The sequence below is a fragment of the Humulus lupulus genome, chromosome 7 (genome assembly GCF_963169125.1).
Source record: "Humulus lupulus chromosome 7, drHumLupu1.1, whole genome shotgun sequence".
In the NCBI taxonomy this organism is placed as follows: Eukaryota; Viridiplantae; Streptophyta; class Magnoliopsida; order Rosales; family Cannabaceae; genus Humulus; species Humulus lupulus.
The window spans coordinates 181,630,963-181,658,215 of NC_084799.1; the positions used below are offsets into that span (position 1 = coordinate 181,630,963).

At 36.9% G+C, this 27,253-nt stretch overlaps 1 protein-coding gene across 1 annotated transcript; it reads right to left on the reverse strand.

Moving 5' to 3' along the window:
• Positions 1–7,403: 7,403 nt before the first annotated feature.
• Positions 7,404–26,942, reverse strand: LOC133788901 (small RNA-binding protein 11, chloroplastic). Its single transcript, XM_062226547.1, has 4 exons — positions 26,587–26,942; positions 7,907–7,975; positions 7,717–7,823; positions 7,404–7,634 (listed from the first exon to the last, which is right to left on the reverse strand). The coding sequence occupies exons 1-4, from the start codon at positions 26,705–26,707 to the stop codon at positions 7,512–7,514; spliced, it is 420 nt and encodes a 139-aa protein (XP_062082531.1). The 5' UTR covers positions 26,708–26,942; the 3' UTR covers positions 7,404–7,511.
• Between the last annotated feature and the right edge of the window lie 311 nt (positions 26,943–27,253).

Genomic DNA, 27,253 nt, shown 5'->3' on the forward strand with positions numbered 1-27,253 from the left:
CTGTTTTTAGAAGTACTTGTATAAGACTAAAATTATTAATTTTTTTAATAAACTAATTAAAAAGTATTTGAAAGCATAAACTATTTAACATATGTAATTATTTATATAAACTGATAATTATTAATGTTAAACATCACTAACAATTTTTTTTTATTAAAAAAAGTGATATTGTTACCATGCTTGAGTAATACTATATACACACTCAAATTATGTGTATTTTATATAAATTTATTTTACAATTTCTAAATAAATAATGTAATTTGGTATTGATATTTTAATATAACTATTTGTATAAATTAATAATGTTAGAGATATATATTATACTCAATGTGAATAGAGAAACCAAAATACAACTCTAAGCAAAATGTTACAATAGACAAGATAATAGATAAAAAAATGTTACAACTCTATTGTAAAAATAGAAGTAAATAGAAATAGAGAATGATAGATATATTGATAATACAACTCAAAGCATAACAATACAGATAAATATATAAGATAGAAACAAAAAGTAAAAGAGGTAAAAGAACAAAATAATAAGAAGAACAATAGATAAAATCTTACACTCGCACAACCAAAGTGTAGAGTAGTGGGGGTCACCAACTTGAACAAGGTTCAAGACCTTTGTTCAAAAGTTTATTTCTCTCTATTCTCTAAGCACTAAGGGATCTCTCAAGGAAATAGCTATATGGAATTATCAAGCCTCTATGTTGTATTTTTCAGCCAAGTGCTTTGTAGATAGAAAATGATATATCTTACAAATGAGCATTTGACTCCTATTTATAGAATTTGAGAAACCCTTTGCATTTCCAATTCCACCAACTCTCATGGTTGTTACCAATGTTTAATTGAATGTTTATGGAATTAAATTGAAGATTTGAGAGTTACTTAGGATGTTAGAACCGTTCAAATTGGAAAAACTGAAAAGTAGTTTGGCTGTCAGTCTCATTGGCTGCGCCCAGGAGTATCAGTGACTGCGGCCATTGGCCTCTGTCCCCCAGGCCGCAACCAGGGATAAACAATGGCCACGGCCACAAGCAATTTTTAGCATCCAAATTTTTTCAGTTTTTCAAAGACTTCTCAAACCCTTTCCACCTAGTGAGAGTTAAAAATATGTCTTCAACAACCATATTTCATAATGGCTTTGTGAAATCCAAACTCAAATGTGTAACATACAATCTCTACACATTATTGAGTAATATTTGGGAGTTACAAACTTGTAATTGATTTTGTAACTCCAAAATATGTCACATTTGGGCACACATGTGTCCAATTTTGTGACTCTCAATAATGTATGACAAATCACATTTGTGTGACAAATCACATTTTGTCACGTTATTTAATCTAACATTATGTTATTTAAAATAATATAACATTTCCTCACTTAGATTAAATAATCACATTTTGTAACACTTATTTAATCAATCAAACATTGTATTAAAATATAATATTCCCCTACTTGATTAAATAATCTCTCTTTATAGAAACTTTTGCATTGATACATAAAATAAAATGTCTTTCAACTTGAATTTTACCTTAGTGTAATTATCACAAAGTTTGTTGAAATTTTGGTTGCCGAAGCAGTGAACCATTATTCCTTGATAATAAACTGGTGATAATACACACATTTGTTATGTTCACTTGAGACCTCAATGTCTCTCTTTTGCACTGTTAATGGCCATGTGCACATTCCATTCATAGACTTTTCTTAAGAATAACTCAATTCTCATGAGGGACGGCACCACTCCTAGATCTATATAGGTAGAACATTTACAGTATTTTGTTACCCTAAAATACTTGTCTTTCAAGACCGAGTTATATTAAAAAATCTTTCAGTTTTAACCCTCATTTTGGTAACACACTAGTACTCATATCTCAGATGGGACAAAATTCGAGTACTACTACTATTCACTTGATTGACTTGTTTTTACCTATTGAACCCAATACTAGTTTGGTTACTAGTATTAAGATATATAGGTTACCATCAACCGTGAATCTCTTTAGGAAGTCTAAGTCCCACCCCTTGAGATGTAGAAATGATTCCATTTGAGTCAATTATTTTCTCATATATGCATACTTAAAAACTCTCATTATTTTATTCAAACTTTGTTGCTAGATATAGTTTGATTAAAATAGTTGTGCCGTTAAAATAGTGATTTTGATCATAGTCAACATTTCCACTACTTTATATTTCAATATTCAAGATAAACTTTTTCTTGAATATTAATTCTACAAACCTCTTTGTTTCTAAAATTCTCCTTTATGTTTTAAATTGATTCATTCTTGAATCAAAATATTAAAACAATAACTTTAGACACCAAACATGTCTAGAATTAACCATTCTATACACATATAGCCAAAGTAATTTACAATGTGAAATTTCAAATCACCTATTTTATAGGATGACCAAATTAATCAACCATTATGAAAATAAATTGATTAACTTTGGAGTATCACCCCCACATTTCTCACATAAAGTGAAAATATCACTTTTAAATAGAGATCTCTTTATTTCTATTAAGTCTTTTATCTTCCAAGATAAATCTAGACTTAGAGCACTCCTAATAGATGCTATACTCTATCCTTTAAAATACATTCCCAAAACACATATTTTTCTATTTTATCTCTAAGTTTTACATTATATCATACATCAACTTCTCTATATATTTATCTACATCATTTAAATATTATATCTTTAAATATATTTTATTAATTAAAGTAAAATAAAATAATTGAAAAAGAAAAAAGAAATAATAAATATATACTAAATGGGAGAGAGAAAGCTTATAAAGAAAAATAATAATATTAAAATATTATATAAATGATATGTAAATGTTATGTAAATGTAGATATGAATTAATTGAAGTTTGTGCATAGTTATTATAAATATATGTATAAAGTAGCTTATGAGAGATGTTTTTGTGAGTTTTAACTAAATATTATAGAGAAAGTGTATTACAAAATACTCCACCAAAACATATATTTTTGTAATTTACCTGAAACTTTTACATTATATCATACACCAATTTCTCTATTTTTTCTCTACATCATTTAAATATTATATTTTAAAAAATATATTTTATTCATTTTAAGAAATAAAATAATTAAATATAATAGTATCACACTCATATATATACAAAAGTTTATAAAAAATAATAAAATATTTATAGCTTGATGAATAGTGTTTCACTACAGATAGAAAAATACTATTCATTTAGGTAAAAAAATATAACTTTACATTACCTATTGGAAGAATATTTAACTATGTTTTCTCTATATTATAAAGAATAAGACATTTTACCTTCTCCATTGGGAGTGCTCTTATAATTCACAAAGTTCATCATGAGTCATTTAAGCCACATGATAAACTCTCACTAGATCAAGATAAAAAACATCAATGTTTATCTTGATTTATTTACTTGCTAAACCAAGACACACTTCTTTGAAAGTAACTTTCACTTAGTTTCTTTCTTTTATATATTTCACAAAATAAAAAATGTGAACACAAATGTAATGTGAAAATTTCTCAAACAAATAATCACATTATGGAATAATAGGTCTACTCTCTTACCTATTATTTTAACAAGTTCATTTTGAAACTTTGTTAATATCTCACACAAATATCTCATAGCAAAATAAAGAAGTATCATAGAATATTACTTTAATTTATTGATAACTTTCAAAAGTACAAGCTTTATTATAGGTCATTACATGAAAATAACAATTTCTCAATAAGGCATATAAACATGGTAATTATGCTAGGATCTCTTCTTCCTTTTCTATAGCATTTACCTCATTCTCATGTGGGTCATTTCGGTACCTACATACTCTACCATAGTGCCTGAATTTTTCACAAACAAAACAATGACCTCTCACATCTTTGAATTGTCCATGATCTTTATTTGGACCTAAAGGGTTCACACTACCCTTTTTGTTGTTGTTTCCCTTGGGATGCTTGTGTGAAACCGCATTGGCCTTGGAAGTATCATCTATTTACCCTGAAAAATACTTACTTGTTGACGTGGCAAAATCAATGTGCACGTGGGTGGCACGTGACTATTTAGTGATTACATTCAGGTTGACCAGCGACCAGAGATAGAAGCTGCTTGATGGATTCAAGAAAGATTCTGAACAGTATGACAAAAGATGTGCTGGCATATGCGACCAGGTCTGATTGTAGTAACGAAGCCAGAGTTACAATATAGTTATAAGTAAGATATTTCTAAGATATTTGACCATATTTTTATGTAAAGATTGTGATTTCTGTTATTATCTAGGTATGCTTGTAACAAAATGAAGACACGACCCATTGACTCATATGTACATCCTTGAGCCTATCAATAGGACTCATGAGATTCATTTATTTCATGCGCAATATTTTGTATTCAGAGAGAACTAGTGCTTTTTATACACGACTTTTGTATCATTTTTTGGAGCTTGTGAAACTCAGTGAACTCTGGTTTGCTGATCGCAGGTTTCATAATACATCAATAAAAACACTAAGTGGAAGTAGGTTATTACCAAGATCTGGGGCCGAATCACTATAAATCCTTAGGTTGTTTAGTTCTTGCATTCAACTTATAAATCTTTATCGTTTTAGTGACTCCGTGTCGTTGGCTAAATCATCAGTCAACATCATATTTAGACTCATTCACACCCTTGTCTCTAATTCTCGATTCCTCTTCAAATCCAATGTGTTTTTGGCTCTCTTCCAAAGTGTAATCCTCATTCTTATGAAGGATTCTTTTCCTTTAGCTCCTCAAAGTATGTGGTAATTTTTCCACTATTGCACCAACTTGAATGGCCTCGAGAAGCTCAATCTTGAGAACTTTTAACTTGTTCACAATCACTTGTAACGCATGAATTTGAGATAAGAGAGTTTTCCCATCAGTGAAAGAAAATTCAAAATATTGAGAAATTAAGAACTTTCTTGTACCTTCTTCCTCGACCTTGTACTTGCTCTCCAAGGCATCCCAAATCTCCTTTGCAGATTTAGTATTGGTATAGATGTCATATAACCTATCGAATAGCGCATTAAGGATATGACCCCTACAAAGAAGGTTGTTCTCTTCTAACTTTCTTCTTTTCTCCACCACCTCAGGAGTGTCTTTGTCGGATGGCTCGACTAGAGGTGCCAAGGATGACTCAAGGATGTAGGCTATCTTAAGTGTTGTCAAAAGAAATTTCATCTTGTCTTGCCACCTAGTGAAATTGGATCCATCAAACATATCCTACCTTGCTAGGTATTGGTTCATGATTTTTATTGTCTCTCCTTCCATTGAAACAAACAAGGGTAAAGTAAGCTTTTAATTGTTAGAGATATATATTATACTCAATGGGAATAGAGAAACCAAAATACAACTCTAAGCAAAGTGTTACAATAGACAAGATGATAGATAAAAAGTGTTACAACTCTATTGGAAAAATACAAGTAAATAGAAATAGAGGATGATAGATATAATCTACACATTATTGGGTAATATTTGAGAGTTACAAATTTGTAACTTATTTTGTAACTTCAAAATGTCACATTTGGACACACACATGTGTCCAATTTTATGACTCTCAATAATATGTTACAAGGTGTGACAAATCATATTTTGTCACATTATTTAATCTAACATTATATTATTTGAAATAATATAACAATTAAAATAAAAATAATTATAATAATGTGTAGTGATGCATTTTTATAAAGAATAAATTACTTTTGAAACTGTACATTTAATCCTTTTTATATGATAAATCATTAAAAATGTATCTTTCCGTCAACTTTTGTAAAAAAAAAAATAGAAATAAAACAACACTTTTGATTAAAAAAATAAATATATTTTAAATTCTCTTTAGATTTGAAATAATTTTTTTCAAAAAAAAATTTATCAAAATTAATTTAAACTTACAATTTTTAACCAATTTATCACATATTTACCATACTAGATGCAAGCAACATGCAATACACGTGTGCTTAGTTTTATTTGTAAAATTTATTAATTATTTTTATTAAGTTTTATTATGATTGTCATATAAATTTTAAATAAATAAACAATATTATATAAAAAAGAATGACATAAACATATTAAAAGAAAAATTAAACCAAAACATTGTTTATGATTTTTAAAAAAAATAATATATATAATATGATAACCTTTTAGAACACAAACTATCATATTTAAGCTACAAAACATTCATGATATTATTTAGTTTACCCCTTAATGATTGAAGACAAAATTTGTTTATTCTTGATAGAAGATAAATGTTATTCTGATTTCTTATGTAATTATATAGTTATACTATTAATATATACATGATATATATATAATATATTTATAATGTTTATTGTTATTCAATATAAATATAAATATTAATATAAGTTAGATGAAATAAAAAAAATGTCATCTTTTTATGTATTATATAAGATTATGTGTTATATATTATTATAATGATATTTTATAATAATTGAATTAATATTAATATAATTATTAAATATGAAATCATGTATTAAATATTATGATAATAACGATATTTTATAATCTTGAACTCATATTAATATAATTAGCAGATATTTATTATACTCAAATTTTATAATATTTAAATTTATATTAATATATTTATTAAATATCTAATTTTATATTATATATTAATATAATAATGATATTTTATAACATTTGAATTTGAATTTATATTAATATATAATTTAATATAGAATAGATGCATGATATTTAAATAGTATTTTTTAAACAATTTATAGCAACAAACAAATAAAGTATTTTATTCCCATTTTTATAATATACTAAATACAAGCAACAATATACACGTTTGCTTAGTTTTATTTATAAAATTTATTAATTATTTTTATTAAATTTATATTAATATCATATACATTTCAAATAAATATCATATTTTAATTAAATAATTTATTTATTTTTGTTTAAGTTTATGTTTATTCTAATTTTTGAATTTAAAAGTAACAATTATATATTATATATTTAATATAATATTAAATATTATACATGTATTTTAAATGTAAGTTTTTTGCTAGTTTTTTTTTAAAATTAATTTGTTACTAATTGGCAATAGATTATATTATATATTTAATATGATATTATTCTAATAAGTGAATTTAAGTTTAATTAAATTTTATTTAAATTTTTAAAATAATTTTATTATTTTTAAATAATTATCATTATAAAATATCTCACAAATATTATATTTTAATTTATTTAATTATTTATTATTTTTAAATAATTATCATTGTAAAATATCTAAAAAATATCATATATTAATTTGTTTAATTATTTATTATTTTAAAAAAATTATCATTGTAAAATATTTCAAAAATATCTTATTTTAATTTTTTAATTATTTATTTTATTTTATTTAAGTTTAAGCATTTGCAAGTTAAATATAAGAATATTCCGTTAAAGTTAACATTAAAAATATAAAAAACCCTTAAATCCAAAAATTTCCATTATTTATATAGATATTATAAAAATTGTCTAATTATAGCTTAGTTATGTGCCAGGAGTGCTATCTTCTGGGTGAGATGGTTCTCTGGCTGTTGGTGTTGGCCATGGCTTCCGAGAAAATTTGGTGGGCCGTACCTTGTCCACGTAAACAGCTCGTCCATCGATAATCTGCAATCAAGCTTGCAATTGTATCGTCGTTTGAAAATTTACAATTTTAATAGAGATGAAAAATTCAGTACTACGTACGTACCTTCCCATTTGTGCCAATCAAAGCCTTTTCAGCATCATCTTCTTCAGCAAAGGTCACGTATCCATATCCTTTTGATCTGTTTCGAGTTTTATTCATTATAATATTAGCTGGAAAAGAAGCACCAACATTTGAGGATCATTAATATGGACATGTTATATTGAACCTTTGTGCTATCAACATTAAGACATACTTTCAATTACTTCGCCAAATGTTGAAAACACTTTAGCCAATGTCTCCTCTGTTGTAGAAAAAGATATGCCTGTGAGAAAGCCAATGGTTATACTTGTAAGCATTTAGTAAAGGCAGCATACTTGGAGAGATTTTGCTGATACCATTACAACAACCGAAGTAAAACACATATGGTCACAAGGACACTTAAATAACTCGGCAGAGAGTGGATAATTTATTGCCAAGAAGTTTTAGATGAAAATCCACAAAATCTAAAATAACAGTCCCAAAGGGGTTCAAATATCAACCTCAATCTCAGTACAGCAAAAAACAGATGATGATGAGATTGATGCTGTCAATCCACCCTATCAATTGGATAAAGGTTCAAAGTGCATAACCTGATTCTAAAGAGCCGGACTAGTCAACGGCGGTGTTAATCTCCATAAGAGTTTAGTCCAATCATACACCCTATAAGAGAAATCTATATGATGATGATGATGATGATGAAAGTTATGCTGCCAAACCACCGTGTTGACTGGAGGATTTGGAAGCTAGATGGGTTGAAGGCTTTTTCTTGTAAATTTATGTTCAAGAAGTTAAACACAATTGAGGGGATCAAACCAGTCTAATGCATATTCATTCATATGGAAATATTTGGCCCCTTTAAAAGTGAAGATGTTTGTGGTTAAGGGCCCTGATTAAGTTGAACACTCAAGAAAATTTACAGACACAAGTCATTTTACAGATTTTTCATAGTTGGTGTGTTTAATGTAAAATGTGCTTAGAGTCTAGTGATCATCTATTTTTCCATTGCTCCTTGGGTGGATGTTTGAGCAAAATTCATACATCAAATTAAATTGGGTTTGGCCAACACATTGCCAATTCATTTTGTAAAGAATGGGGGACTTTTGAGACGACAAAAGACAGAATGAGATGTGGATAGTTTTTGCTATTCCTTGGGCCTTATATTAAGAGAGAAATATAGAATCTTCAATCACATGGAAGTGGAAGCAGGTGGTATATGCGATTAAATAAAGTATCGAGTGGCTATATAGATCTTCTAATACAAACAATTCTAAAGCTTTCCCATTTCCAGCTATTTAATGATTGGTCATTATGGCTGTAAAAAATCGATACTAAGCTCTTCTTTTCTATATTAGATTTGTTAAATAGGTTGAAATTGTTAGTCATCACACTTAGTTTAGTTAGTTGGTTTAGTGAATTCTGTTCTTGTTCCTAACTGTAATTAGTTAAGTGTGTTGTAACTGTTTCTTGCTTCTGTATTTGGTGAACTCTCACCTTAATTTGTAACTCTCTCATATATAAATATCAGATTCATTGCTCAACCAATTTACTTGGTCTGAGCCATTTCTCTCAACTTTCTCTATTGTTTACATGGTATCAAGCCTTCAAGATCCAAGATTTCACTTTCTTTTGCTTCTTTAGTTCTTCACTTTCACTCCAATGGCAACTACCACCTCAGATGATTCCTCCAATCCTCCTGCTCAGTCCCAAGCTCCTGCAACAATGGCGACTTCTTCCACATTTTCTGCTCACTGTTCAACAACAGCAATTTCTTTGAGAGTAGACCACTCATGTACATGTGGTCTTCCTCTCTTTTTCAAAAAAAAAAAAAAAAACAGCAATTGCAATTTCTAGCACTCTCTCAAGCTCTCAATCACTTTCTTCCTGTCAAGGTCGATCGCACTAACTACTTACTATGGCACACTCAATTGGAGAATGTCATTTTTGTAAATGGCATAGAAAACTTTCTTGATGGTTCTGATGTTGCTCCACCTCAATGGCGCTACAGAACTCAACCCTGACTTTCTGGTTTGGCAAAGGGAGGACAGACTTATTCTCAGTTGGCTCTACTCTTCTTTAACACCAGTGCTCATGTCTCAAATTGTTGGCCATGTGTTGCGGCTTGGTCTGCCCTGACTCAGATCTACTCCTCTACCTCCAACGCGTGAATAATGCAACTCAGGCTTCAATTACAAACTATCAAAAAAGGAGGTTCCACCATGCTTGACTACATCCTCAAAGTCAAAACCCTCACAGATCAACTTGCAGCTGCATCTGAGAAAATCTCTGATAGAGATCAAGTTTTATAACTCTTGGCCGGTCTTAGTGCCAAGTATAATTCGTTTGTGGTATCCATTACTTCAAAGTCCAAAGGAGTCACTTTTGAGCATGTTACTAGTTTACTTCTTGCTCATGAATCAAGATTGGAGCAACAAATGTCTGTTGATGAATCCACCACCATTGCTGCCAATGTTGCCTATCGCCACAATCCTCCCAAGAATCATTCTTGGAATCGAACTGCTCTGAATCATGGAACCTACTCCAACTCTTTTTTCAATAGTCCACAAAGAGGACCTCCTTCTGCGAAAAGCTTTCCCAATGGTTCAAGAACCACATGCCAACTCTGTCTTCGGCACTGCTTTTCAATGTGATAGAAGGTTTGCTCCTCATTTGCCTCCTCCAAATGCTTCCACTTCAGCTCCATCACCACAAATTTCGGCAATGGTGGTTAATTCGAACACAATAGCTGATGATACATGGCTTCTTGATTCGGGTGCATCACATCACCTTACTCCAACTATCAATAATCTTGATTCTCAGTCTTCGTACTCTGGTATAGACTCGGTGACAATTGGTAATGGAAATTCTATCCCCATTAACTCTATTGGTCACTCTCATATCAATGCTTATCATCATTCTTTCAATCTTACAAATGTTTATCATGTTCCTCCACTCTCTACTAATCTACTTTTTGTTTCTAAACTTTGTCTTGACAACAATGTCTTTGTCAAACTCTACTCCAACTTGTACAAAATCAAGGACCTAATCACGAAGAAGCTTTTGCATCAAGGCTCCCTTGATCAAGAACTATAGACACTTCAAGCTGTGAAAGCTCTACAAGCTTCTACTGGTTCCAATCACAAGTCTGCCTATCACACCACTCCAGCCATTGTTCTCAAAGCATTTCATTCCAAAGTTCAATTTCATAATGTACAACAAACACCTTTTGCCATTTGGCATGCACGGCTTGGTCATGTTCATCCTTACATTGTAAATTGAGTTCTACAAAAGAGTAATAAACCATTCTCATATAATAAAACTCATGTTTACTCTTCTTGTCAACTTGCTAAGAGTCATCGCCTTCCTTTTTCACTGTCCCAATCTCATGCCTCTTCTCCTTTAATACACACCGATTTATGGGGTCCAACCCTTATAGCAGCCATAGATGGCTCACGGTATTTTATTCTCTTTTTGGATTATTTCTTTAGATTCTCTTGGTTGTATGCCATTCCTACTAAAGATCAAGCTATTGTTGTTTTTAAACCATTCAAGTTGCTTGTTGAAAATCAGTTCAAACCACCGTCAAGGAGGTCCAATCCAACAATGGTGGTGAATATAAATAATTTATTCCCTACCTAAACTCTTGTGGCATACACCATTGATTTTCCTGTCCTTACACATCCGCTCAAAATGGGAGAGTCCAGCAAAAACATCGACATGCAGTCAAGACTGGCCTAGAAATGTTAGCACATGCTTCATTACCAATGCACTATTGGCTCTATGCTTTTCGTGCAGTTGTGTATATAATAAATTGTCTCCCTACTAAAATTTTACATTCCAAGTCTCCTTTTCAAGTTTTATATAACAAAACTCCTGATTACTCACTCATGTGTACCTTTGGTTGTCTTTGTTTTCCTTGTTTAAGACCATACAATGTTGATAAACTTCAATATAGGTCTGCACCTTGCATCTTTTTAGGCTACAACACTAGTGACAAAGGCTACCTCTGCCTGGACACTTCTTCCAGCCGAATATATACTTGGCATGATATTTTTTATGAGAATTCCTTCCCTTGTTTTTCCTTAACAAGTTCCTCTAAACCCACATATTTTCCCTCTTCTACTCCAGTTATAATTCTACTTATTACTTACTTGGTTAGTCACACAACCACACTACCCAACATCTCTCCCACCTCTTCCTCTTCTTCCATAACTCCACACATCTCTCCTCGGACCACTCCGCCCTCTCCTTCTCCCTCCCCTACTCCTTCCCCACCTATTACAAATCAAGATGCGACTAACTGTGGGAAAATCATACTGTTTTTAGGAACATTCCTAACTTAGAATGATTCTTGTAAGGCTGTAAAATATTCAAAGATTTGACAGCTATTCTTATTCTAGGAAACTTATTAATTTGCTAATTTATTTTCTGTATATTTGTGATTTGGTTCACACCTATCATATACTTGTATAAATATATGTTCATTGAATAGAAATAATGTATCAAATTTTTCCCAATATTTGTAACTTGGTGTCAGAGCAAACCTACCATTTCTCTCTCTGCCTTCTTCATTTTCTTCAGCCACCATGTCAGATGTTACCCAAGAATCCACTCCAGCCATTCCTAATACTGTTGAATCCTCTAAAATTACCCCTGGATCTCACCCAGTTCAGAGCACCACCATTGGACTTAATGGTGATAATTTTTTGAGATGGTCTCAGTCAATCCGGTTGTACATGCGAGGACGTGGGAAGATGGGCTACCTAACGGGAGAGAAGAAGACTCCCAAAGAGGATGATCCGACGTACGCTGTCGGGACGTAGAGAACTCTATGGTGATGACTTGGCTTGTTAACTCTATGGAAGAAGACATCAGCTCCAACTACATGTGTGACCCAACTGCTAAGAAACTATGGGACAATGTAAGTAAGAAGTATGCTGACTTGGAGAATCAATCTCAGATTTTTGAGTTGAATCTCAAACTCAGTGACATGAAGCAAGGTGAGGATACTATTACTAAATATTTCACTTCTCTTAAAAGAACATGGCAGGATCTTGATCTCTTTGATACTTATGAATGAAAATCTACTGAGGATGGACGACATCATAAGAAAACTGTTGAGAATAATTGGATCTACAAGTTCTTAGCTGCCCTTAATGTCAAGTTTGATGAGGTAAGGGGGAGAATTATTGGTAGATTACCGCTGCCTCCTATTAGTGAGGTGTTCGCTGAGGTGAGAAGGGAAGAAAGTCGAAGGAACGTTATGTTGGGAAAGAAGGCTGCTGAAACTATTGTTGAGGGATCAACCCTGGTTTCCAATATGGGAGGAAGCTCTAAACCTGCCTGGAACAAATCTGATGAGAAACCACAGGTGTGGTGCGACTTTTGTAACAAACCTCACCATACTCGTGAGACTTGCTGGCAGATTCATGGAAAACCAACAAACTGGAAGAGCAAATCTGGGCGTGTACATGGAGCACCTACAGCAAATGAAGCTGAAACCAGCCCCTTTACTAAAGAGCAAATGGAGCATCTTCAAACATTACTGAAATCCACTCTGCAATCCTCTAGTATTTCTGTTGCTTCTGTGGCACATATAGGTAATGAAAAACATGCTCTCCATTCTTTTCTTTCAACATCTACTCCATGGATAATTGATTCAGGAGCCTCTGACCATATGACCAATTCCTCACATATATTTAAATCCTATAAACTTGTTCAGGTGCTAGTAAAGTTAGGATAACTAATGGTAGTTTATCACCAATTGCATGGAAATGTTTAATTAAAATATCTGAGGGAATAAATCTTAAATTAGTTCTCCATGTTCCCCAACTTCATAGTAATCTCCTGTCTGTTAGTAAATTATCCAGAGATTTTAATTGTTGTGTTAATTTCTATGAATCTCATTGTATTTTTCAAGACCGGAGCTTGGGAAAGACGATTGGCAGTGCTAGGATGAGTAATGATCTCTACTATTTTTAGGATATTCTATCTAATAATAAAATTGCTCAAGGACTTAGTAGTATCAGATCTTTTACTGTTTATGATCAAATAATGATTTGGCATTATAGATTGGGCCATCCTAGTTTCTCTTATTTAAAACGTTTGTTTCCTGGTTGTGATAGTTGTTTATTGGACAAAAGTCAACGTAAATCTTATATCCAAAAATCTTATTGTCCTTCTAAACCATTTTACCTTTTTCATAGTAATGTTCGAGGACCATCTAAGGTCACCACAATTTTTGATAAAAAATGGTTTGTTACGTTTATTGACGACCATACTCGTCTTTGTTGGGTTTACCTAATGAAAGAAAAATCTAAAGTTGCAAAAAAATTTACCGATTTTTATTCTATGATTGAAGCCCGATTTCGAACTAAAATCAGCATTTTAAGATCTGATAATGGTACAGAATATTTTAATAAAATTCTGGGCAGTTTTTTAAGTGGAAAAGGCATATTACATCAATCTTTATGTCCTGACACCCCTGAACAAAATGGCTTAGCTGAACGCAAAAATAAACATTTGTTAGAAGTTGCTAGGGCTATGATGTTTTACATGAATATGTCTAAATACTTGTGGGGAGATGCTATACTTACTGCCTCTTATTTGATTAACAGGATGCCTACTAGTGTTTTACAGTACACAACTCCTTTATCTTGTTTCAAAAAAAGTTTTCCTAGTTCTCGGATTTATTCTGAATTACCCTTAATTTTTTTTTATTGTATTGCTTATGTACACATTCCTAAAAGGTCTAGGTCTAAATTTGAACCAAGAGCTGAAAAATGTATTTTTCTTGGGTATCTCCCTAATAAAAAAGGATATAAGTGTTTCAATCCTCTTACAAATTTTTTTTATATTTCAATGGATGTTTCTTTCCTGGAAACTACTCCATATTTTCAGAAAAAGTTAATTCAGGGGGAGAATTTAGAAGAATCAAATTTTTTGGAACTTGTTCCTTTACCGAATATTATATTGGATGCTTCTCCTTCTCTTAAAGATGTTCAAACTATTGAAACTGAATCTGAAATTGGTCTGTTAGATAAAGAAATACTACGATTGATTAAAAATCGTCAAAATCTTGAGCCTGTGGTTTATACTAGAAAGAATGTCATTGAAAGAAATAAAGACCAGCAACTCATCTCAGAACCTGATCAATCTGAAGCCCTGAGTGATGGTCATCTGAATACTCCTGGTAACAATTCTCATTCTATTCATCCTTTGCCTCCAAGTGTTACTAATCCTGAATCCGAGCCTGATATAGAAATAGCACCATGAAACATTAACTCAGATTTGCACCTTCCTATTGCCATTAGAAAAGGGACCCGAGCCTGTACTAAATACCCTATTGCCAAATATATTTCATATAACCAACTGTCTGAAACTCATAGAGCATTTACCACAAATATTTCAGACCTTGTTGTGCCTAGAAACATACAGGAAACACTAGAGGAATAAGCTTGGAAATTAGTAGTGTTTGAAGAAATGAATGCCTTAAAAATGAATGATACTTGGGAGATGGTTGAGCTTCCTGCGAAGAAAAAAGTTGTAGGCTGCAAGTGGATTTTTACAGTAAAAACCAAAGCTAATGGGAGTATTGAGAGATATACAGCTAGGCTTGTTGCAAAAAGCTTCACTCAAACCTATGAGATAGATTATCAAGAAACTTTTGCTCCTGTAGCAAAAATAAACTCTATTGGAGTGATTCTTTCCCTTGCAGTGAACTCTAATTGGCTGTTACATCAATTAGATGTAAAAAATGCATTTCTTAATGGAGATCTGGAAGAAGAGGTATTTATGAGTTCTCCTCCTAGCTTTGAGAAGAGTTTGAAGGGGGAAAAGTGTGCAAACTAAAGAAGTCCTTGTACGGACTTAAACAGTCTCCAAGATCATGGTTCGAGCGTTTTGGAAAGGTGATAAAACACAATAGATACACTCAAAGTCAAGCTGATCATACTATGTTTTTTAAACATTCAAAGAAAGGTAAAGTTGCTATCTTAATTGTTTACATAGATGATATTGTGCTAACAGGGAGTGATCATTGTGAACTAGAAGCTCTAAAGAAGAAGTTGGTTGAAGAATTTGAAATCAAGAACTTGGGTGCATTAAAATACTTTCTTGGAATGGAGTTTGCTAGGTCCAAAGAAGGTATCTTTGTAAATCAGCGTAAATATGTCCTTGATCTTCTGGATGAGACTGGTTTGTTGGAAAGTAAGCCTGCTGAAACACTGGTTGAACCACACGAAAAATTGCAACCCGCTCAAGTAGAGAATGTAAAGGACAAAGAGTGCTATCAAAGGCTGGTTGGAAGATTGATTTATCTATCTCACACGCGTCCAGATATAGCATTTGCAGTGAGTATGGTGAGTCAGTTCATGCGCTCACCTGGACCGAAACACTTCAAAGCCGTTTACAGAATTTTGAGATACTAAAAGGGAACACCTGGGAAATGACTCATGTTCAAACCACGGGGCCATCTACAAATTGAGACTTATATAGATGCGGATTGGGCTGGTAGTGTAGTGGATAGAAGGTCTACCTCACGCTATTGTTCCTTTGTTGGAGGTAACTTAGTTACATGGAGAAGTAAAAAGCAGAGTGCGGTTGCTAGAAGTAGTGCTGAAGCAGAATTTAGAGCTGTTGCTCAAGGTATTTGTGAGATCTTGTGGATAAGAAGGCTACTTGAAGAATTGAAGGTATCACAGTCATCTCCTATGAAGTTGTACTGTGATAACAAGGCTACTATCTCAATTTCACACAATCCAGTTTGCATCATCGTACAAAACATGTTGAAGTGGACAAGCATTTTATTAAGGAGAAAATAGAGGATGGTTCAGTGTGTGACTTATATTCCTACTGAACAACAAGTACCTGATGTATTCACAAAAGTATTGTTTAAAAAATAGTTTGATTTTTTGAATAGCAAGCTGACTATGGAGGATATTTTTAAACTAGCTTGAGGGGGAGTGTGGGAAAATCAGACTGTTTTTAGGAACATTCCTATCTTAGAATGATTCTTGTAAGGCTGTCAAATATTCAAAGATTTGATAGCTATTCTTATTCTAGGAAACTTAATAATTTGCTAATTTATTTTCTGTATATTTGTGATTTGGTTCACACCTATCATATACTTGTACAAATATATATTCACTGAATAGAAATAATATATCAAAATTTTCCCAATATTTGTGACTCTAACATTGTAACTGTGCAGGATACAATCATTGCTAACACTCATCCTATGGTGACAAGAGCTAAAAGTGACATTCATAAGCCAAAGACATTTCTTGCTAAACAGGATGTGGATCCTCACTTACCACCAAAGAACTATAAGCAAGCTTTATCTCACCAACATTGGAAATCTGCTAGGAAAGTGAGCTTAAGGCACTTCACAACAACTCCACACAGCATCTTGTTCCTCAGCCCCCTAACACAAATATCATAGATTGCAAATGGTTGTTTGAAGTGAAGTATAATCCAGATGGCACCCTTGATTGGCATAAAGCCCAACTAGTTGCACGTGGTTTTACTCAAACAACAGGTGTCGATTACTTCGACTCGTTTTCTCCAGTGGTCAAGCTAGGCACTATTCGGGTGGTCTTAACTTTAGCTCTTGCCAAAGGCTGGCATATTAGGTAGATCAATGTTCATAACACTTTCTTGAATGGTGATATCATAGAAAATGTATAAATGACACAACCCCCTTAGCTTTGTGGACACAATTCATCCATCTTATGTTTGCAAACTCTCAAAGGCGTTATATGGTCTTAAGCAGGCCCCGAGAGCTTGGTTCTCCAAACTAAGTCAGGCACTTCGCAATTGGAGGTTTGTTTGTTCAAGAGCTGATAATTCTCTGCTTATTCTTCATAGACCATTATTTGTCATCTATCTCTTATTCTACGTTGACGATATCATCATTACAGGCAGTGATCAAGGTCAAATAACTTAGTATGTTTGCAAGCTTCAACAACAATTTGTTATTCGTGATCTTGGTCCCTTGCATTACTTCCTTGGCATTGAAGTTACTAGCACCCCTGGTCAACTACATTTATTTTAACAAAAGTGCATTCATGACATTCTATTGTCTACTGATATGTTGGATTCGAAACCTGCCCCAACTCCAGGAACAGTAGGCAAGCCTTTGTCTCAAAATGATGGTCTTCATCTCATTGATCCTACAGAATATAAAAGAGTCCTTAGCTCACTTCAATATGTCGCGATGACTAGGCCTGATATTGCCTCTGTTGTTAATCGGGCTTGTCAATTTATGCATGCACCAACCACAACTCATTGGTTAGCTGTGAAGAGAATTTTACGTTACCTCCGAGGAACACAATCTCATGGTATCACCCTTACCTCTGTCACTTCTCTTCATCTTTCAGCTTTTATAGATGTTGATTGGGCCTCCAATCCGGATGATAGAAGAAGTACCAGTGGCTACTGTCTTTTTCTTGGAGATAGGCTTGTCTCATGGTCATCATCCAAGCAACGAGTGGTGTCTCGTAGCAGTACTGAATCTGAGTGTCGGGCCCTTGCCAATGTTGCTACTGAACTCACTTGGTACAAGCATCTTTTCACTAAGTTGTACTTGTTGATTCCGTCTATACCTGTCATTTGGTGTGATAACATATCTGCAGCTCACCTTGCTTCGAATCCCATGTTCCAAGCTCGAACTAAACATATAGAAATTGACATCTATTTCATAAGGGACATGGTCAATCAGAACGAGATTCTCATTCAGTACATCTCCTCGGAAGATCAGGTTGCATATGTCCTCACCAAACACTTGTTTGTGGCCAGATTTTCTTTTATGTGTAGCAAACTGACTGTCTTGCCTCGACCATTCAGCTTGAAGGGGGGTGTTAGTTGTAACATGTCGGCCTTGACCATACAAGCTAGGATGGTGCTTGGTCAGATGCGCACGTGAGGGTGCAGGCTGGTGGGCATGCTGATGCCTAGTTTGTACGGCAGTGGCATTTTCGTAAATATCTTCAATATTGCCTGGAAATGGACGGGACTTGGTAGGTTCCATATTGAAGAGTCAATGAATGCTATGGTGCAATCAGATTTGGGAGATTCGGAGAATTGGCGAGCTGAGAGCCAAATATGTCTCCCAAGCAAAAATCATATATGTTCTTAGTAGAAGGCTAAAAGCTCAGAAGGCTCTTTGTAGGGGGAGCACCTGGTGTTAGCTCTCCACCACCCCCTGGCGCAGGTGTGTCAAGTGAGCTACTACTAGTTGGGAGGACTAGCAAGGCGGGCATATGAGGACCACGAGGGGACTCATATGTCTCCATGAGTAGGAGTACTCGTGCACATTACCGGTCCACCCTGGTAGTGCGTCGAAGTGTGCTGCCAGAGGTTTAGGGGTACAGTTCCCTTGGCTTGCCGGGATGCCACTTGCACGGAACGTGGCCCGAACCTTCGAGAGACATCGTGGTGCGCCATGGCCACGAGTCTCGACACGAGATGGCACGAGAAGTCATTCGTGGGACTTGTTAGCATACAAGCATTGGAGGGTGCACTATGCTTGAATAGGACGGAGGTCCAGTATGTGCTACTAGTCTAGCAGCTAGTCTCAAGGGCCTGCCAACATGCGTGAAGGCATGGTGCCTTGAGGATTGGACCATGGATGTATGGAAGTCCTTGGTCTGTGACGCGAGCTATTCGAAAAGTATCGAATGGGGCATGATGAGAGGTGTTGGCACGTCACCTTGGTGTTGGCTCTTGGCCACACATGCTACCTTGGCTTGCGAATGTCTGGGTGAGCATCGGTGTTGGGATTTGTCTTGCCATAGTGAGAACCTATGGATAGTGTGAGTGCCTTGGCTAGATAGCCTTGATGTATGGTTGCACTCATAGATGCTTGAGAGCATGACTCAGTGAGAGTTGTTCGAGAGACGGTAGTGTGCAGAGGCACACAGTCGCGCGAAAAATGTACCCATTGTTATTCGAATGGTTAGAAGACTGACCTTGGCTCAGAGGAGTCAAGGTGCCGCACGGGCATTTCCGCTGTCAAAATGTCAGCCCGTGACAGTTGGTATCAGAGTCAAGTTCACCTCAAGTTGGGGTGAATCTGGTTGGCCCATCTTAGAGGGGATGTAGCCATGACAAAGGATCAGAAGGTCTGGATACTTGAACAAATGTCGTTGAGCCGTTTAGTCACCTAGAAAGGATCAGCAGGCTGAGACGGGATGAGACTTGGTTGCTCTTCTTCGTGGATATACTGGACATCCTAGAGAGGGGACAAGTTATGGTTGCTTCGAATCAGAAAGTTCAGTGATGCTAGAAAGACAACAAACACGTGCAATTGTGGAGAGGTGCTACAAAAGAGTTGGAACTCATTGATACGAGACAAGGTTTGATCGAGAGGTCAAGGTTGTATGCTTGATCCACTAGTTCAGGTTCGCCTGAGTGACAATGTAAGTCACACGGAGCGCTGTTGTTGAAAAGGGAACTTGTACGCAAGAGTGTGGGAGCATAATAGTGGCCGTCAAACGCTTGTTAGTCACGATAGTGATCAAAAGTGGACAGCTTTGAGGAATCAATTTAAGATGAGCATGGAATGCTTCAGTTGCTACTTGTGTGCCAAAGGGCATCACATAGAGACCAAGGTGGCAGTGGCTGCGATTGTCAGAGGATAGTCGTACTTGGAAGTGTTTGCATGTTATCTTGTTCTGTCTCGGAGGGGAGGCGCCGAGACAATGGAGTGGGACGTGTTGGCTCACAGGGATGTTAGCTAGTGTGAGCAACACTAAGGCATTGTAGGAGATGCTAAGTTGTGGAATATATGCATCAAAGGCCAGCGAGGCCGAGTAGACCGCGCGTAGTGGTCAAAATAGTACTAGAGTTTCTTGAGTGTTGTAGGGCTGCGTCAAGGAAACTTAGTATTGGAAGAATGCTTAAGGAGGCCGAGATGGTGCTTGAGTTTAAATGTGGGCCAGAGGGCCTTGCTATTGGCACTTAGTGACGATAGAAGCCTAGAGAAGCTGCCCAGAGGGGCGAGATGCTAGTATAGAGCATCTGGATAGCTATGCGGACAGTGCATGTGTAACAACCCAAATTCGCTAATAAGGCTTAAGGGCCTTGATTAGCGTGCCAGGAGGGCATGATGGGATTTATGTGTGATTTTATGAGTTAAATGCATGGTTATGATTTAAAGCATGTTATATGACTAATTGAACATTCGAGATGCATGACTACGTGGTTAGTATGCATGTTAGGTGAAATAAATATGCATGTAGACCCCGTTTGCATGATAGGGGTAAACTGGTAATTTTAGCCCACTGAGGGCATATATGTGATAATTGTATTCTGTAATTTGTACCACGTGAGTGTGGTGTTTTTATTGTGATGCACGTGCCGAGACGGTCCTAGAGAGCTAGTTTACTTAAGAGTCACAACGGGATTTCTATACCCGGCTCGGGAGGAGCCTAGGGGCACCTTGGGAATTCTATGTTTAAGTTGAGGTTTAGCGGGTAATGGTTATTGGTGATTGAGTAACCTGGGTAACCGTTAGTTACTGTTGAGAGTAACAAGTTTAGGTGAAAGAAATGGTAGAAATGAAATAGAAGTAAAATGACTTAAGTGCCCTTGAGGTTTAGTTAGGAAATGATAGGCAAGGAGGGGTAAAATGGTCATTTGGCTGGGAATTTGATATATGGCAGCTGGGTTATATGGGGTACTCGGTTTAGGCTTAGCCATTTGAGGGTTTTGTTAAAATTAAGAGAAGAAATCTAGAAGAGAAGGAGAGGAAGAAAGGAGCTGAAAATTGGGTAATTTAGGAGAAGAATCAAGAGGTTTTGGCTTGAAGCTGGATTTGGAGAGGGCTCAATGTTGAATTCTTGATTGAGGTAAGATTTTTAAACATCCTTGGGTTTTCCTTTCTGTTGTGGTTTAAGATTTTGGAAGCATGGTTTAGGTTTTTCAAGCTTGGGTTGTGTTTTTGGCCTTTGGGTTTGAGTTTCTGAAATTTGAAATCAAATGGGTGATTTTGGGTGTGATTGTATTATTGAGTTGGGTTATGATGTTTATGGGTTGATGTATGGTCTATTTGGAGTTTTGATATGGTTTTGGGGCTTAGGTTGGAGTTTGGGATGATTTGGGATTGTTTTAGTTCGGGAAAAACGCAAGAGAAAACCTAGAAAATCTGGGTTCGCGTATGAGCGCCGCGGCCCTGTTCTTGGGCGCCGCGGCGCGAGGTTGCATCAGGAGGAGGTCAGGCTGCTGGGCGCCGCGGCCCTTGAAGGGAGTGCCGCGGCCCTAGGCCATTTTGGCAGGCAAAAATTCTGGTTTTTAGGAGTTTGCCCGGGGACTCGGGGGATGGTTCCAATGTATCGTTTTAGGGAATTAGAGGTTCCGAGAGTGCGGGATTGGTCCCGGGAAGTGGTTTTGGGTTGGTTAGTATTAAAGAGTGTTTTATGTGTGTTGTGACTAGGATTTCGGAGAGGCTCGTGCTTGAGGACCGTGCTTGTGGCCTTGGTGCATCGGAAAGCTCGGAATACAGGTAAGAAAACTATAACACCCGTAGGATGGGACATGGGCCCATAGTGTGATTGCGGGGCACGGCCCTATATTGCATGTTGCATGATGAGATGATTGCAGGGCACGACCCTATATTGCATTACATGTTAGGGTGCAGATTTAAATGAATTGATATTTGCTTGAATGTTGTTTGATTTATGCTATATATATGATTATAGTGAAATGAACGGCTATGGCCGAGGGCGGCAAGGCCGAGAACGGCAGCGGGGCCGGAAGTAACACTTAGCACATGGGATGCTTATGGTCAGGGCAGGGCCGGGACCCAGAGGATATGTGTGAGATCCTTGCGGTGAGGACCGATACCCCAGGGCTTTGGTAAGGTTTCAGGGGCGGCATGGCCGTGTTTGCTCAGTCTAATGGTTGACTTTTATGTATGTGAATTATCTGTTATGATAAATTGTATAAATGCATATGTTATGTTCTGCATGAGTTTTCTTGCTGGGCTTCGGCTCACGGGTGCTCTGTGTTGCAGGTAAGGGCAATGACTGAGTCAACCAACCATGAGTACGGAGAGCGTGAAGCGACGCGTACATGTTTGGCCTGCTCGACTGCTTTGGTTGGGGATTTATTCGAAAATGGCTGTAACAATCTATGATTTTTATAACTGATCAATTGTAAACTTATTTTAAGATGTAGATAGTTTTCAAACCTTATTTTGGGATCCCAAATGTTTAATACTAAAAGTTTTATTGAAACGACGCATTTTTCTAAGATTACAGCCTTAACTTTTAATTAGTCACACTTTTGTTTAAAAAAAACCTCGGTTGGCGAGATCATTGCACACTGTTTTGTCTTAAAACTCACTTAGTAACAGCTCTAAGGAAGTAGGGCGTTACAGCATGCATAGGGGAATCGACAATGGTGCTACACGAAGTAGTTGACTCGAGAGTCACATCCTGCGTGGTGCACTTCTATATTTGTTGTGTGCATGAAGAGTTGGGGTGGTGAGACGTTGTTGCGTGTGGGCAAGTTGTCGAGGACGCCAACAGTTGAAGTGGGGGAGAGACCTTCACAGTTCAAACATCCAAATAGCAGACCAATGTTCCATTACAAAAGCATCGAGATGAGTTATCATGGAGATCGTTAGTTGTTCAGAATGTAAAGTCAAGGAGACTCAGAGACAGACAGAGCCAGTTACCTAGGGTGAAAGTCGTCAGGACTCAAGTACTAAGGTAACATCAGTGCAACATTTGCCTAAGGTGAAAGTCAGTAGGACTCAAGTACTAAGGCAACATAGAAATGTCGAGGGGCGAAGAGTTAGAATGACCGAGGCATTAGTTCAACATCATCTTCAAAAGTGATAAATGGAATGAGGGACCGCATGAGAGAAAGTGGTTAGCTTGCGAGCTATACCTTGAGAGGTACACCTCGAGAAGAGAAGTTATTCCCAAGTTGAAGTGGGGGAGCCCACTAATTCATATGTCGAAGGGAGATAGCGGATTGGGACAACTTCAGACCTCAAGGGTGAGGTAAAGTGCAGTCAAGTTGGTCAAGATTCAACAGGCCGTCTAGAGTTAGGCAATGTTGATTTGGGGGCAGAACTTGAGGCACGATGCTGAGAGTCAGCATGAGCACGAGCCAGAAGGCAGTGCAGTGGTTTTGAATGATATCAGATCATTGACCACATTGTAGAAGCTCAGAGTAGTAGTTATGCTTATGGTCCGGAGTGGCCATTTCGCATCAAGCCATGGGTATGCAGTAAGGCCAGAGGGCCAAAAGTCTGAGAGACTACTTCGCGAAGTCTGTGTGCAAGGGTGCACTAGATACTGCATAAAGGCTACAGTTGGCACGAGTGCCACGTTGAAGAGAGACACGCCTTCACTGAAAGGATGTTTGGTAGGTGTTGTTGGGAACAGTTGGTTTGCGAACCTCACCCCGAGGAGTGCACTTTAATTTCCTCCTTGCCAATAAGAGTAGGTATTGGAAAATTGGCGGGAAAGCAACAATCAAATGATGTGTTGGCTTTGGGGTCAGTGTTGCAAGGGCTGCTTGGTTGACTGGAGGGACGTAGTGATGGACTCAAAGGAGTTCATGTGTGCAAGGAGTATTCGAGTGCAGCGACTCTACTTCATGGGAGGATTCTGAATAGCGACAGTGGCATGGGGTCTTGGATCGAGTCCAAGAGTGGACGTGGGAGATCATCACCAAGTCAATGATTCTACAGTGGTAGAGGGACTAGTGCAGACTCAAGATTCGGAAGAAGCATGGAGCGAGCTTAGGAGTCATGGTCGATGAGGGCATCGACAATTGAAGTGGGGGAGAGTGTAACATGCCGGCCTTGAGGGCATGTTACAAGCTAGAATGGTGCTTGGTCAGATGCGCATGCGAGGGTGCAGGCTGGTGAGCATGCTGATGCCTAGTTTGTACGGCAGTGGCATTTTCGTAAATATCTTCAATATTGTCCGGAAATGGACGGGACTTGGTAAGTTCCATATTGAAAGGTCAATGAATGCTATGGTGCAATCGGATTTGGGAGATTCGGAGAATTGACGAGCTGAGAGCCAAATATATCTCCCAAGCAAAAATCATATATGTTCTTAGTAGAAGGCTAAAAGTTCAGAAGGCTCTTTGTAGGGGGAGCACCTGGTGTTAGCTCTCTACCGTCCCCTGGCGCAGGTGTGTCAAGTGAGCTATTACTAGTTGGGAGGACTCGTAGGGCGGGCATATGAGGACCACGAGGGGACTCATATGTCTCCATGAGTAGGAGTACTCGTGGACATTACCGGGCCACCCCGGTAGTGCGTCGAAGTGTGCTGCCAGAGGTTTAGGGGTACGGTTCCCTTGGTTTGCCGGGATGCCGCTTGCATGGAACGTGGCCCGAACCTTCGAGAGACATCGTGGTGCGCCATGGCCACGAGTCTCGACACGAGATGGCACGGGAAGTCATTCGTGAGACTTGTTAGCATACAAATATTGGAGGGTGCACTATGCTTGAGTAGGACGGAGGTCCAGTGTGTGCTACTAGTCTAACAGCTAGTCTCAAGGGCCTGCCAACATGCGTGAAGGCATGGTGCCTTGAGGATTGGACCATGAATGTATGGAAGTCCTTGGTCTGTGACGTGAGCTATTCGAAAAGTATCGAATGTGGCATGATGAGAGGTGTTGGCACGTCACCTTGGTGTTGGCTTTTGGCCACACATGCTACCTTGGCTTGCGAATGTCTGGGTGAGCATCAGTGTTGGGATTTGCCTTGCCACAGTGAGAACCTATAGATAGTGTGAGTGTCTTGGCTAGATAGTCTTGATGTATGGTTGCACTCATAGATGCTTGAGAGCATGACTCGGTGAAAGTTGTTCAAGAGACAGTAGTGTGCAGAGGCACACAATCGCGCGAAAAATGTGCCTATTGTTATTCGAATGGTTGGAAGGCTGACCTTGACTCAGAGGAGTCAAGGTGCCGCACGGGCATTTCCGCTGTCAAAATATCTGCCCGTGACATTAGTCATCCCACTTAGTTCAGTTAGTTGATTTAGTTAATTCTGTTCTTCTTCCTAACTGTAATTAGTGAAATGTGTTGTAACTGTTTCTTGCTTCTGTATTTGGTGAACTCTCACCTTAATTTGTAACTCTCTCATATATAAATTTCAGATTCATTGCTCAACCAATTTACTTGGTCTGAGCCATTTCTCTCAACTTTCTCTACAGAAATTCAGATGATTTCTTGTCATAATAGCAACCTATGTTACTTATAGTCCGGTCAACAACCGAATTGGCCAAATTAAGGAATCATCTTTCAGATAGATCCTGCAGCCATGGCCGTGAATTCAAGAGTGTTGATTTTTGACTTCTTCAACTTAAGTATTAGAGTGTCCTACATGGAAATGGAAAGTATACGATAACATTCAAAGTACTATTTATAAAACATGAATTACTCCACTCAATCCATCATACATTATACTTTATATACTACTGTATAAACTTTCATTCCGCCGTCTAAACTTACATTAGGATACCCCAATACCGTAAATTTTTAGATTCATAATCTCTAAGCCAAATGTTAAAAACTCTATAGCCTAAAAGTAGACAGGGAAATCCAAAACACAAAAACATAACCTGACATAGCAAACAACGACATCAATTAACACAAATACAATCTATACGAGTTTAGATTACATACAAATGTTGACGTGCTTCAACATCAATGTTGAAGAAGCTTAGAACTTTTATTAAGACCCAATGTTGCTCTAAAAATGTTTATCAGGAAAATGAAAAGATTAAATATTTCTAAAAAAAAACACATTAACCTGCCTCAATATAAAAAATGTGAAGAGAAAGACTGAATTTTGTAAAACTCAGCAGCGCAAAAATAACAGATTTTCGTTGTGTCCTAACATTGAATTTAAATTGTTAAGGGTACCTTTGACAAAGAGCTTGGAAGAAAATCCGCGGGAGAAAATGGGGCTGTAAGGATTTGAAATTGGAAGAGTTTTGGTGTATCTGACAAAGCTGCGGGGCACTCCCCACAACGAAGCCGCCATTAAAGCTACACAAAGAAACAAGCTCAGCTTTGTGATGGTAGCTGCGAGACCCTTGATAGGGTTGTCGGCTGTGATGAGGAGAGGGAAAGGGTGAGATGAAGCTCTAGTTGCCCGGTGTTTAGGAGAGAGAGAGAGAGAGATAGAGATTTTCCTTTGTAAATGAGAGAGAGTCACTCTCTCACTTAGGTGAGGTCTCTCTCTTACACAAACACATTGACTGTGGATGAAAACGGGAAAGAAATGACAGAAATGAAAACAATAAAAATAAATATAATAACTTATTAAATATAAATTTTTAAATAAATGGGAAATTATAAGATATGAGACTCCTCAGTAGAGCTGTAAATACGGGCCGGGCTTTTGAGCACGGCACGAAATCGGCACGAGCCCGGAAGACACGAGCACGACACGGCACGAAAAAATATGGGCTTGGGTCAGGCACGACACGAAAAAATATGGGCTCGGGCCAGGCACGGGCACGACACGGGCTTAGCACGGCACGGCACGGCACGACAAGCCCGAAGGCACGACACGAAAGCACGACAC